The sequence below is a fragment of the Echinops telfairi genome, unplaced genomic scaffold (assembly GCF_000313985.2).
Source record: "Echinops telfairi isolate 266 unplaced genomic scaffold, ASM31398v2 ScPeMD7_31;HRSCAF=116, whole genome shotgun sequence".
NCBI lineage: Eukaryota > Metazoa > Chordata > Mammalia > Afrosoricida > Tenrecidae > Echinops > Echinops telfairi.
The window spans coordinates 63,931,841-63,946,299 of NW_022103928.1; the positions used below are offsets into that span (position 1 = coordinate 63,931,841).

Sequence of the window (14,459 nt, forward strand, 5' to 3'; positions counted from 1 at the left end):
GCCCGGAAGCAAGGCCCCAACTAAACCTGCGCCTGAGGAGCAGCTCCACCAAGCCCCCTGCAGCCCGGAAGCAAGGCCCCAACTAAACCTGCGCCAGGTCACAGGAAGCTGAGGAGGGGCAGACCAGGAGGCCCCAGGACTACCGGTGTTCCTATAATTCACCGGGAAACACCCTGGAGAAGGTCTCCCAAACAAAAGAAGAGAAGAGAGCTAAGGAAAATATCTGAGTCGTGTGGATGACAAGGAGGGTTGCCTGGAGCTGTTTATTTTAAACCCCTTTTCTCCCTGGCTGGATCCCTAGAATTCTCTGTAGCAGCCTGCAGGTGGAGAATTTTAAAGAATGCAATTAAATTCAAATGCTTTGATAAGGAATAGCTCTTCTCTTCATTTTTGTCTAGAACTTTAGCAATATATCATTAGTATTGAGCAGGAAGTGATGAAAACATTTTCCATAGTTATCACCATGACCAGGGCCTGGCGATGAGCTACGTTTAACTCTGTGAGTCCTCAGGTAGCAGGGGAAGGTTTCAATGCGTCCTGACGTTTAGAGCATTTGGTCCTGATTAACAGTCTTTGAAATGTCACTAAATTTTATTTAATTGGCTAAGAAAAAAACGTTAAAAGGTAATCACTGCAAAGATCACATCCATCGCCAAAAAAGATAATTGCACTTGTCACGTGACAAGGTAGCTGCTAACTACTGCAGCCAACAAGCTCTGCACGCCCCTAGGACCGCGGGGATACAGCCGCGCTCCACCGCTAGAAAGGGCTGACAAGTTTATTTGATTGTTTCTTTCAAAGCGTTTTGTGTCAACCACTGCAAGCCTTCAAGGCATTTGAGCAAATACTGAAATGGAAATGCAGGTAATTGTAAAAAAGGATTACCCACGTTTAATTATAGCGCCCTCTGAACCATCCCTACCTCCAGCCGTCATCAGAATTGCAATGCTCCGAGCAGGCTTGTCAGCGGCAGGCACACTGCACAGGAAGAGAGTGGTAGCACCCAACGGTCACACGGAGGGAGCGGAGAGGAGAGGAGGCCTCACTTCCACAGGAGACCAGCCATCTCCCGTGTGTGTGTGTGTGGGTGGTTTGGCTGGCGGCAAGCGCAAGGGCAGGGACAGGGACGGAGACGCCTCTCTAGGGATCAAGGTGCGTCGGGCAAGATGGGCCGGGAGACAGCCCGTCTCCAGCAGGGCCATTCTGTAGCAGCCACGCTTGCTTCTGTGCCGGGTTTTCTGGGCTCTGCATTCGGCCCAACTTTTCCCCCGCTGGGTCACACACTCTGGAAGGTTCCTTGCAGCGGGAGCCAGGCAGAGGGATTTGTGGACGGTTTACAGGTGCAAACAACACTCCTCACAGAAAAGCACCAAGAAGACAACACACGTCCACCACTGGGGGTGGGTCATTTCTCTGGGAGTCTGAGGCCCTGGTGTGAGTACATACCCCTCTCGGGTGTAGCGACCACCAAGTCAGTTCTGAGGCAACTGGACCTAGAACAGAACAAGACATGCCCTGCCTGGTCATCGCCATCTTCATGGTCACTCGACCGCCGGAGCCCACTGCGACAGCAACCGGGTCCACTCATCTCATGGAGAGGCTCCTCCGCCCCACAGAGCCCAGAGCCCACAGGCCCCTGGAGGCCAGGGGAGGGTGAATGGCCCCTTTAGGATCAGGCAAACGGATTTGGCAAGGGAAATTCCTCCTTATTTTCTCTTCTCCTTTGCAGTTGGGGCATGAGACCGAGTGACCATCTCGGTGCCAAAGAAGGTGGCAGAAGAGAGTCTAGAAATGAGAGCCAGCCTTGTGCTGGAGAGGCCAGTGCAGCATGGCAGTCAGGCAGTACTGACCGCTGCACGCAAGCCTCGTGTGAAGGGCTCCCTGCCTGAGTCTCAGTGTGTGCACTTGCACGGAGCAGCTGCTGGCCTGCACAGCAGATTCGGCAGGAACCAGGGTTTGCCCCCAGAGCTTCTAGCTGGTAGCTCCAGTTCGTGCCCAAGGCCTAGGCTTGGGTGCCGGGCCTCTCCCGTCAGCTTGCTCTCAGTTGCATCTCAGTCCCCTGCAAACTTGTGTCAGGCTCCGCCTTGGTTCCGTTAGGGTCCATCCATGAGGAAATGCTGCTGTCAGCGAGGAGGAAGCCATGCCTCCTCCTCTCTGCTTTGTACCAGGGTGTTTTCTGGAGGGGTGCGTTCCCCTGCTGCTCCAGCCCCTCTGGATGGCACAAACACCAGGCTGTGGGAATACCTCCCACCTCCTCCTACCCCTCCTGCCTGAGAGAGGTGCCACACCTGGTGCTGCTAAGCTGTGGATGGTCTCACGTCCCCATTTAGTTCCTCCGCGTTCCCATCACCTGGGCATCCAATCCCCTGGATCCAACACCTTCCACCTAACACACCTAGAGCGTTTTCTAGTTTTCTGCTCCGAGCATCGGGACTCTTTCCGTGGTCCAAGCCATCAGTGTCTCTCAAGGACATAACAGAATGACTTCCTGCTCTGGGCCTGGCCCCTCTAAAGTTGCCTCTCAACACAACAGCAGCCAGCAAAACGCTGCCACCCTTCGTGCAGGCAGCTCCCAGAGCAGGAGCCGACATCCTCAGGGCAGCCCAGAAGCCTCCACATGATCTGGCTCCCTGACCTCCGTGACGCCATCTCCGTCCACTCTCTCGTCCCGTGCTGCTCTCATTTACACGCCTTCTTGGTGTATTGCCCACAGACCAAGCCCCCTTCCTCGGGCCTTGCACTTTCCGGGACCATCTTCTCCAAGGCACCTTTACGGCTGCCCACTGCTCAGGCCTCTGCTCCACGGTGTCCTCCTCAGTAGAGCCCGCTGCCCCACACCACGAGGCAGCACTCCCACTGCGCTCAGCACCTGTGCCGCTGCGGCACACTGGCAGGACCTACCCCAGCGCCAGCACGGCCTCCAGCTTTCCCATCTGGAACTCGGGTTGGTGGATTCCTCTGGAAGAAGTCCAACAGGAATGCCCCTGACTTTACATACCACCTCTGCCACCCGCCCCTCCACTCGGCTGAAGACAGCCACATACCGCGTGTCCACGGAGGGATGCGGAGTGCTGATAAAACTTTATCGACAACAGCAGGGGGCAGGCTGTGTTTGGTTTGCAGCCTGCAGTTTTCTGATCCTGGCAGCACAAGGCCCTGTCTATTCTGCTTACTGCTGCCTCCCCTGTGCTTTACCTTAGAAAGCGTGCCATGAACCAGCTGAAGAAATGATACAAAACCCGAAACAATGAAGCAACATTCCTTTTCCTACTCCTCTGGCCAGGGTGACAGGAAATGCAAGTAGCTTGTTGCTCCAACTACAGACAAGGGGATTCGGGGGGACGACACGCTCGCCCACAATTCTAGAAGGTAGGCCGCTGGATGTTCACGGGCACCTCTTGAAACAGGAAGGAGCCCCGGGGAGGACGCTGTGGGCTGAGTCCGGGGATGCTAACCCCAAGGCTGGCTGTCCAAACCCACCGGCCTCCTTGTGGGAGAAAGCGGAGGCTGTCTGCTGCTGTACAGACTGACACTCTTGGAAACTTTATGTAGGGTCACCGTGCATTGGAATCGACTCGATGGCAGTAGCTTACTTGGAAATGCAGCTCCAGTCGGAAAAGGGTGAGAAATGAGATTAGAGCAGGTTAAGTGCTGCTCCTTCCTGCAGCTTCTCCGGGCCCAGAGCATGCTTGCTGGTGTGTATAGGAATCTCAGGGCAGGAGAGGGGCAGGTGCCAGAAGTCGAGTCCCTCAGACATATTGGGCAGTGGGGCCCTCTTTCCTCAGAATATTACCATGGAGGAAGATTCCATGGGACACACGTGAGAGTGACTGAACCGAGACCTCCTCCGGGAAGGAGAGAAGACATCTGTGTCACAAGGTGTCTCATTATTGGGGACACAGGTGGCCCCACAGTCCGTGCGCCTAGGGCTGAGTCCCCTGACTAGACTTCATGGCCTCTACCCCATTGGGGGCTGGTTTGAGCCCACCAGGCAGTTCCTGGTTTCTCAGCCAACTCTGATGACCAGTCTGACCCTGTCCGCGCGGGCCCACATCAGACACAGCTCCCGCAAAGCTCGGGCCCCTGGGGCAGAGGACACACGGCCAGGAGGCGCTTACATCTCTGAGGACGTCGAAAGCTTCATTGAGAGCTATGTCCAGCATCCCGATTCCTTGTGCATACAGCTTGTCCAGGTGCTCCCGGAAGTGCTGAAACAACAAAGCGGAGAGTCCATTAGTGTCTGTCCGTCCCGGAAGGCCAGCCGCGGACGCATAGGCGCTGGTGGTCGGAGCCCCCTGGGCCCACGGGAGCTGTTTCCTCCTCACGGTCAAGTGGGGTGCTTGATCAATAGAAAGACGACCTCTGGGCTGGGATGGCTTTGGGGTTCTGTTTCCGCCTGGATTGAAAAGTACAGTTCCTGTTCTCCTCCCCCTTCCTTGTCCCGGAACACCTCCAGCCCTCCCTCCAGGTAACCCCAGGACTGCGCAGATCCCCTCTCCTGGAAACCCATGCACCACCACTCCTAGGGTCCCCGGCCACACTCATCCCACTAGCCCCTGGGATCTAAGTTGGGATACCACCCCCACCCCCATGCCAGGACCTATTCCCTGACCCCCCACCTGAGACTGGCTCAGAAGCTGCCTCCTTGCTCCCCCGGCCAGATCACCTGGCACAAGTGCACACTCAGGACTGGCTGTCCCCAGAAAAGCCAGGGCAGGCCAGCCTCATCCCGAGTGTGTGCCTCGCAGAGGGAGGCCCTGAAGGGCCTCTGGATAGACTTTCACAAACCGAACGCTCTCACGCTGGCAGGGGGCTGGGTGGGAGTCACAGAGGAGCTTCAGAGAGGCATCCAAATGGCAGAGACGCACCCCCATGAGCCTGTGGGGCTTCTGGCCACCCTGGGTCCCAAGAAGCTGGAGCGTAAAGGAGATGAAAGATACAACCCGTGGCACCCCCGTTTCCCTCTCCACCACAGGGCAGGGCCACGTGAGCGGATGGGCCATCTACTGCCCAGCGTCCATGCGCACAGGGGAACCGCTCTCCTGGGGTGACCCTCCAGCTGACCCGTTCCTAAACCACTTCTGTCCTGTGGAGTAAATCTCATCTCTCCCAAAGATGCCCACACCCTGCCTGCCTGCCTGCTCTGACGCCCAGCTGCAGGAGTTGCCAGAGGGAGAGGGGGAGGAGGGGAAGCTCATGGAAAACCCTTGTGTGGCTTTCCTCTTGCCCACACCCTGGGACTCCACAAAGCCCCAACCACAGTCGCACTCAGATGGTCACGAGGCCACACTGCCATACAGAACCTGCACTGACCAGAGAATGGGACAGACCACAAGCAGAGGCTGACCCTAGAGATGGCCCAGTCAGGGAAGCCTTCAGGAAGCAGCGGTGAGCACAGCCGGTTGGGATGGAATGCAGCCCCCTGGGACGACGGAGCCAAGGTGGAAGAAGAGGTCTAGGTGAGCTACCATGTGGTTCACCTTCAATGGCAGCCAGATCCAGCAGGAGGCCAGGTAGACAAACATCAGCGACTTGCCCTGGGGATGAAGGAGCCTCCCCAAACCCTCCTCGCTGCTCTAACCTCCTTCGCAGTAGCGGTGACCTCAAGTCCACTGAGAGGCCAACACTGACATCTGCCCTGTGTTAAACCAAACTCACTCCCACTCACTGCCATCCAGTCCACGAGACCCCTGTGGGTTTCCGAGGCTGTAACTGAACAGGAGGAGAAAGCCGCATCTTTCTCCCTCGGAGTTGCTGTTGCTTTTGAACTTCCCGCCATGTGGGTCACAGGCCAAGGGTGGTCATTCCACATCCCTGTCCCATGATGCCCCGCACCTGGGTGCTCACAGCCACCCATCTGGCTGATGGGTGGTTCAGGGCTCTGCCCAAACTGATGTTCCTTTTAGCTGCCTGGACGCAGGTCCCTCCCAGGCTTACTGCGCCCACTCCATGCCCTCCTCACCAGCTGCTGCCATCAGTTAGAAGCTCAGTAGAAGCAGCTACCTTTGGGGAGCACCGCGGATGCCAGGCACTGGCAGGACCTTGGCACTGACCCAAGTCATCAGACTCCAGAGAGCCCACTCTTAGCCTCTGCACTGGGGTCGGGCTCGGTGTGCAGGGGCTCACCAAGTGGCCCACTACGTGGGAGGAAACCAGGTAAAGTAGCCAGGACCACCTGTGGGAGGGAGCAGGTAAAGCAGCAAGGACCACCTGTGGGAGGGAACCAGGTAAAGCAGCCAGGACCACCTGCTGTCCTTCCCTTTCCTGCCACTTCTCTGTGCACAGCAGGGAGTCTATGCACACTTGGTGTGTAAAGCGTACAACTGAGCGTATCTCAGGTTTTCCCAAACATGGATGGGTAGACAAGAGGAGAGTCAGAGTACATCAGTCTCTCCCCCTACACACACACACACACACACACACACACACACACAAAACACACTTACTTCATCAACAACAAATGCCCTTCTAAACTAGACTATTGGTGGACAATGGCTATAGAGGGAACTTAGGCTCAGCAGATCTCAAATAAAGGTGGCCCCCACACAAAACCCACAGCCCCAAGCCCTGGGCTTCTAGACACCAGTTGGTTTTCTTTTTTAGAGAGGGGGTGTTGTTTTGTTTATTTATAAATCATTTTATCAGGGGCTCTTACAACAACACATAGAGACACCTCCTTTTTAATTGGCCGCAAGCTCGCGTCGCTGTTGCCGCGTGGGACTTGTCTCTGTAAGCTCCTTGTCTTTAACTGACCTCATTGTGGTCACTTCCATGTCCTTGTGCTCAGTCACACCGTTTACAAAAGATTAAAAAAAACATAATACTGAAACCTCATTTCATTTTTCCTTTAATCCATGCATGGCTGTGTCAGGTGCAAAAAGACGCTTCCAGCAAGGAGTTGCTTTTATTGCTGGACACTTATAGGGAAACACTGGCCACAGGTGTCACAGACCAGCGCCACCGGTGCCCAGGGTTCCCCGCTACTCCCTCGCTAACAAGGTCTGCTGAGATTCTATTTTCTTCCTGGTATGTGTTAAATCCATATATTAGATGGAAAAAAACAAGATTCCTTCAGTAGTTTCCAATTCATGTCACAAACGGAGGGCCTCTCACAAGGCCCTTTCCCTCCTGTATATCCCCTTCTCTTGCTGCGATGTCCAATACGCGCACCCCTGCTGCACAAAACCTCGCCTTCCCAGGGCACTGTCTCTGGTGAGGTGGCTCTCAATCAAGAACTGCGCTGTCCAAGATGGTAGCCATTAAACTCATGGAGCTACTTACAGTGACAGCTCATGGGAACCACTGACAATCAAAGTTACCTATCATTTTAAAAAATGGGTTCCTCAGCCACACTAGCCACATGTCACCACCCTAGGGTCACTTGCGGCTAGTGGCTCCTGCTTGTGACACTACTGAGTAAAGAGCATTTCCACCAGGGCGGCGACTGCTGTTGGCCGGCACTAATCTGCAGAGAGAAAGGTGGGCTAGCCCTGCCCTCCTCACCAGCCCCTCTCCGACTTTGTGTCCAGGGAGTATCTGTGATTTTTGTCCTCCAGCACACCCCTTCTTTAGATTCTCCTCGGGAATTACTTCTCTCCTGTGCACCCACATCACTCCTTTGTTTGGGGCTGACACATATATAGATAGAGATACAGATAGATATACAGATATAGATATAGGATCAGACTTGTCTCATCAGTGCTGCCCATCTGCCACCGTCAAATAGAAGCATATGGCATCATAGCCGGACTTCTGATGGGGTCTGGTAAAGAGGATTCACCCAGCCCACTAAAGCTGAGAGGTTAGGGGGGTCTCGAGCTGCCGGCAGCCATCTGGCAAGAGCTCAAGATGGAATCGTGACAGCTTGATTTGTACCCTAGATCCTAGTGCTGCTGAAGGAAGTCGATGCATTAGGCTATTTTCTGGGTCAATGTTAACTGAATGTGGGGTAATTAATTAAAGGGACCCCAATTACCACCACAACAGCCATAGCTTCCAAGATTGTAGCTCCCCAAAGTGTCCCGTCCATTAAAATGATCCTCCTTAAGTGAGCTTTCCCCCTTTTACTTTTAAACTTTGCATCGTGAGTTGGGTGAAGGTTTACAGAACCGGTCGTCAGGTGTTTTTTCTTGTTCATTTGATTGGGGGCTCTGACAGCTGTTATCACAATCCATACATTCATCCCGTCAAGCACATCTGTACATTTGTTGCCAGCAACCTTTTCAAAACATTTTCTTTCTACTTGAGCCCTCGCTATCAGCGCCTCATTTTTGTCCCTCCCTTCGCATCCTCGTGACCTTAGATACATTATAAATTATTATTTTCATACCTTACTCCATCCACTGTCTCCCTTCACCCATTTCTATTGTTCGTTACCCTGGGGGTGGGGGTATTTATACATTGATCATTGTGATCAGTTCCCCTTTCCTCCCCCCACCTTTCCCCTACCCTCCTGGTATTGCTACTCCCATTATTGATCCTGAGGGTTCATCTAACTGATACACATTTTGTTTCATCCCATTGATTTTGATGTCCTCAGTGTACCACCATCTCCCTACTTCCCCGCTCCCTGTGCTCCCGTTTGAACCCTTCCGAGTCCACTGGTCCTTGGGTCAATGCTGTCCTTTTGATCTCAAATGGCTCGTTATTCTACAGTGTGCGTGCCTCCCAAATGCCATTGTCCCCTGCCTGTTGTTTGCCTGAAAACGGAGCTACAGGTGGGACTGAAGTCCCCTTGGTGCATCATGGTCACTGCGTGGCCGTGTGTGACCAGATGCTGTGCTAGATGGTGCACAGCTCCCAGTACCCAGCATGCTCCTGGTTCATCTGGGCTCACGGGCTGCTGCTCTGACTACTGTGGGATGGAGTAATGTGGGCTTTGGCTGAAGAATCCTAATCCCGTGTACTCGGAGGCTAGTGCCTGGAAGTGACCATTCCTTTGTCATCGCTCACTCCTCCACGACTTCAGGTTTTGTCAACTCTAACTCCTGTTGTGACCCCGGTAAGAGTTCTGGGGGAAAAACAAAAGAAAAAATTCTCTGCAATCTAGTGATTCTGGCTCGCAGTGACCTGTGGGTTTTGGAGATGGTAACTCTTCACAGGAGCAGAAAGCCTCAGCTCTCTCCAAGAACGTTCAACTCCCAGACCTCCACGTTAACCCCTGAATGAACAGTAGACCAGCCCTTGCTGCCTGGATGCGGGAGCAGCTGGTGAGAGCGCAGCGGCTTGAGCCCTGGGTCCTGCTCTGCCCCTGGGGCCCCTGGGCTGCTTCCTCTAACTTGGCCTTTACTCCCCTTTAGTAAAAGGGGTGCCTCTTCATTTCTGTGACTGACCTTCCCCGATGTTATAGGACAAACCAGTCATCTGATAAAACTTGGTGACAGAAACACTTAGGACTTTAATTTCATATTCACACACACACGGTTATTCTCCTACATGAAAACATAAACCGTGTAGTGTCCTACTTAGACCACCAGCACTCTGCCCTTCTAACTTCCTGGTTTGAGATCGTCTGATCTAATACACCTTGAAACCTGGCTTATTTTCGTCCTTCCAGCCGCCAGACTTGATCAGGAGGGAATGGGCGCCTGTGGAACCCCAGAGCGTCCAGCTAGGACAGAACAGAAGGTTCAAGAGTGCCCCAGCAGAGAGTGGCTCCTCAACAACTGTGTACCAGAAGGTGGCCAGTTGTCATTATTTTCCTAAATTAAAATAAACGGTGAATTGGAAATAGTGACAGTTCCATTTTATTATTACACGTCAATGAAGGGGAAGGAGGGGCTGTTTATCTTCGCTTCAGGCACTCACACAGCACATGCGGCTGCCCTGGAAAAGGCCTCCGCTTCCAAAGCAATGGTGCAGCGGCGCCTGGGGACCGAACCGCCCGCCAGTCCCGCGGCAGCCGCGCAGCCAGCCCGCTTATCTCTGCGAAGCAGCCAGCACCCAGGCCTGTGGCGCGCCCGCGGAGTCGCCCTGCCCTGGCCAGTGTTTGCTTTTGTTCAATCTGTGCTGATAACTCTCTCCGTGGTAACAGCAGAATTAACATCAAGGTTTGATCTGAGTCCTTCCAATTAAGAGCAGGCAATTCACAGGGAAAGCAGACATTGGGGGGGGGGGCACTCATGGAGAGACTGATGGACACTTGAGGGGAGCACTAACAGCCATCCCTCAGGGACACCCATCGGGGATGCTCCACGGGAGGGCTCCCCAGCTATGATGAGGTCACCGCAGGGGGGGACCAGGGGAAGGTTTCCAGAGAGGTACTTCAGCCCCCGCCCCCCACACCCACACACATACAAGCAACACAGACTGAAGGAAGGCTGTGTGCCTACGTGTGTGCGTGTGTGTGTGTGCGCGCGCGCAGGGCGCGGTATATCTCTCACTCACGCCCCACTTAAGCCGCTTAACATCCCGATGGCCCGTTCTCCTGCCACTCCTCTGTCGGCATGTCCCACCAGTAGTGACTTCAGACACCAGCCGGGCACCCCTGGTGGGCAGGGTTCAGAGGTGCTTCCAGACTACGAGGAAGGGCAGAGAAGGGTGTGGTGGTCAGTCTCACAGACTAGGCGGTGCCCGTTCTGTGGAGGGCAGCCGCCTGCCTGTCCGCTGAGCGATGCTGGCAGAGGAGCCGCCTAGGTGGGCAGCGGCCCGGCTGTGCGGTGGAGGGCCCGTGTGATGCGCCCACGCGGCTCAACAGCAATGAGCACGGGTATGACCCTCAGCCCAGGTCTGTGGGGATTCAACTGCCCAACCAGCGCCCCAGGGAGCACAGGACCCAGGCGGGAGGGGTTCAACGGCCTCAGCCCCAGGCAACAGGCCCTGTCCTCCCGCAGAGCCCTGGATGCTCCCTTACAAGTCACCTCCTTCTGCCCTTAGACCGGCCTCCTGGGCAGACATAGGTTGGGGATGCCCTGCGCTCACAGGGCCCCGAGCTTGGTTTAATGCTTCGCTGCTGCTGTCCTGAAATGCATCATTTCATCTTTGCGTTTCCATCCCACCCTTGAAGCCTGCTGAACAATGGGGCGTGCTTGTGAGTGAAGGAGAGAGGCCCACAGCTAGGCCCACTCTTGCCTGCTGCCCTGTTTGTGCAAGGCCCCTCCAACATGGGCCCAAGCTAGGTGGAGGCTCCAGGAGACCCACCGTGAGACCCCCCAGCAAAGTGTATCCAGCTCTGGAGCTGAGTGAGCACGGGCACCCACAGTCCGAGGAGGCTCCTTCCTGCTCCACCAGAACTTGCTGTGAACACAGAAGGCAGCCGGGGTACCTCACAAAGAACCCTCAGACACCTCCCTCCGTGTGACTTCCTCGTAGCCGATGACCACTGGGGCTGAGAAGGAAGACACGGCAGAAAGGGGAACCATGGGGCCGCTGGTTCCTCTCTTCCTTATAGTCGTCCCGTGCTCATGAGCAAGACAAGCGAGAGCGACTATTCACATGATGGATGTGAACCAAACATAACATAAAAATTGGTGATGTTGTGGGGGAGTTTCTTCATGCCCTGGCTGCAGTTCACTCCGTGCCATACTCTCACGTGTGCCTATACGACCAGCATCGCACAACATCAAATCTATAGTAAAACTGGTTCTGAGAGTTCAAACTTTTCCCTTATCCTTGCTTTGAATAAAAGTAAGTTGTGGATGAAAAACACCATGGTGAGTCAAGAGAGTCCATGGAAGGAAAGAAGGAAAAAGTTTTGGATTTCAGGGCCTTGGATAGCAGTGTTTCCTCCTTCCTGAACCAAGGCTTCCCATGCCTTCCCTTTGTTGACCCTTCCCTCTTGCACTGTTGCTGTTGGGTGTTGCCGAGCACCGCCAGCTCGCACAAGCCCCGTGTGATGGGGCAGTCCTGCCTACAGGGCTTTGAGAGTCATCTTGGCAGCAGTGCCTTGCCAGGTCTGTTTGGTGTGAAGCGACTGGTGTATCTGAATGATTGAGTCCATGCGGTGGCATCACCAGGTGTCCCCTTTGATACAGGCATGAACCAGCATTCCTCAGACTTGTCTTCATGGGGATCCTTCTCCATGATGTTTCAGGCACAGAGGGGCCACAGTTAAGCAAGTGTGGTGACCGCTGGGGGCAGTGACCCTCTGGGACAGCCGTGCTGCCCAGGAGCTAAAAGAGGCAGGAAGAAGTCCTGAGCTGGAGACCTTGTGAACTTCGGCATCTACCATGTCTCACGGCACTTGAGTGCGGAACTCTTTCTCAGGAAACATCGGAGTGGTTCGGCCTGAACATAATTGATACCCCCCTCCCCCCAAAAAAACCCAGAACTAGTTGTAACAGCCAGAAATGTCTCTCCCCCTTATTGCCAAATGTCGCCCGAGGGGCACAATCACCTGGGTTGAGGAGCAGGCAAACAACACACGCTCTGGAGACCCCTAGTTCCCTGCGGAGGCACACTCAACCCCAGCCCAACCCCAAAGCATTACTGGAGGACAAGAACCAAAGAAGGGTTACTGCCCACCCCCCAAAAACAGAATCTTTCCCACCGCCAAAGCTACGTATTTTCAGACATTTTTCAAATTCATCTGTTTGGATAGCTGACAGCAACTCCCTCATTTTTTTCTTCACCTCTTATAAATCATCAAATGGCTGTCTATTTATGTCCCTCTTCATTCCTGGAAACAAAAAGAAGTTGCACGGAGCAAGGTCAGGTGAGTCAGGTGCATGGAACCAGAGAGGGATGCTGTTTTTTGCCTAAAACTGGCACACTGAGATGGCTGCATGAGCAGGTGCATTGTCCTGGTGGCAAAACCACAGTCAGGCCTTTTGAGTAACACACTGTCACACAATCTTTTTGAACCTCTAAATAACTTGATTAACAATCTCACCTGGTGGAATGAATTCCAAATGCACTACCCTCCTTATATCTAAAAAACAAATGAGCATCATCGCAATCTTTTATTTCACTTGACAAGGTTTTTTTTTTTGGGTGGGGGGTGATGATGGTATCTTCCACTGGCTTGATTGATGTTTGCTTTTGGGGTTGTAAGAATAGCATGTCTCCTCACCTGGGTCACTTCAGAGCTATTCTTTCAAAGAATGACATGCTTCCGCTCTATGCTCTTTTTGCTGGTCAGGCAGAACCCAAGGCACAGATTTCAGAGCGACCCATCTCATTCCCAAATACAGCAACCCATCTCATTCCCAAGTCTTCCATTAAATTTTTCTGAACCGAGCTCCAAGATAGTCCAGATCACTTCCCCATCTCCTCAATGGTCCCTCATTGGTCTTCAAGCAAAAGTGCACAGATTTTTTGACGTTTTTGTCCTTTACGGAAGTTGACGGGTGTTCAGAATGAGGTTTGTCATCAATCCACATTTCACCTTTTTGAAACGAGAAAACTGCTCGTGTTCAATATCACAAGAGGTTTTATAGCATTTGTCTCAAGGAGTTAACAAAATTTCACAGCCACACGCTGTTTTCTTAAATCAGTCATCACAAAAAACGGGCTTTGAGGCTTTGAGTGAAACTGCTTTTACAAAAAATTTACTGGGACCAGAGAGAACTTTCCCAGATGACGCCACTGGGTGCACTATCACTCAGAGGGAGTTGCTCAATGCTCGCCTAGAGGGAAAATGTGTACTATGAAAGTACTGCCCAGCCAAGCTTTTATTCCATTTTTGGGGGGTGGGGGGTACCCCTTGTATGTAGAGGAGACCAGGAAACCACCACTGAAAGGGACTAAATCTCACTGAGTGAAACAGATCAGAATACAAAGCCCCGAGGAAGCTGGTTTTCTGGAGCCCGGATGCAGACTGATGAGCTCACACAGCAATCTGACCTCCGCACAGACCCGCAAAGCATCTGGGGTTTGGGAACTGGCATTTCACCGTCACTTGTACTCCACCCTCGCCGTTCTACACCCTGTGGGATCCTGACGAAGCACATCACCCCATTCAGAATCCACTGCCCGCAGCCATGAGTGTGTGCATCTGAACAACACAACACTCAGGCAGGCTGGTTCCACTAGCTGCTACAAGGCCCAAAAAAGAGAGGCTTACAACTACTTTTGTATCAAACCAGTTAGGATATAGAAATAGAAAGGTGGCTCTAGGTACTCCCGTAAAGACGCAGTTGAGAATAAGGTACTTTAGGTGGGTGTGCCCCGGAGGGGCTCTCCACTCTTCAGCCTGTGAGTAAAAGACCAGGGCCACTCTCATTCTCTGGAAATATGGGCACTGCTCGCATTGTTACCATCAACGAATTCAATGGGCAATGTTCAAGGAACGTGTCTCCCATCCGGATGTCAAACTCCTCACCAGTGTTTGCGAATAAACATTCACAAACGCCACCTGTGGTCTCACGGCCACCGAGCTCCAAACCCAAAGAACAGGAGCCCACTTGCCAGAGACTCAGGTGTCCACGCCTGTCTGCTGACATGACTTGGGTGCTCTATCACAAGGTTACTTAATATGTGAATGTGGCCTCTGCCACATTCTTCTCCTAGGTATAACTTCT

General features: G+C 53.4%; 1 protein-coding gene across 1 annotated transcript in view; it reads right to left on the reverse strand.

The window, feature by feature from the left end:
* The window catches only part of CACNA2D3 (calcium voltage-gated channel auxiliary subunit alpha2delta 3), a 982,973-nt gene that overhangs the window by 434,774 nt on the left and 533,740 nt on the right, over window positions 1-14,459 (reverse strand). The window contains exon 12 of the mRNA XM_004702433.2: window positions 4,119-4,208. Within this exon, the coding sequence (XP_004702490.1) occupies window positions 4,119-4,208 (90 nt within the window). The remainder of the gene's footprint in view (window positions 1-4,118; window positions 4,209-14,459) is intronic.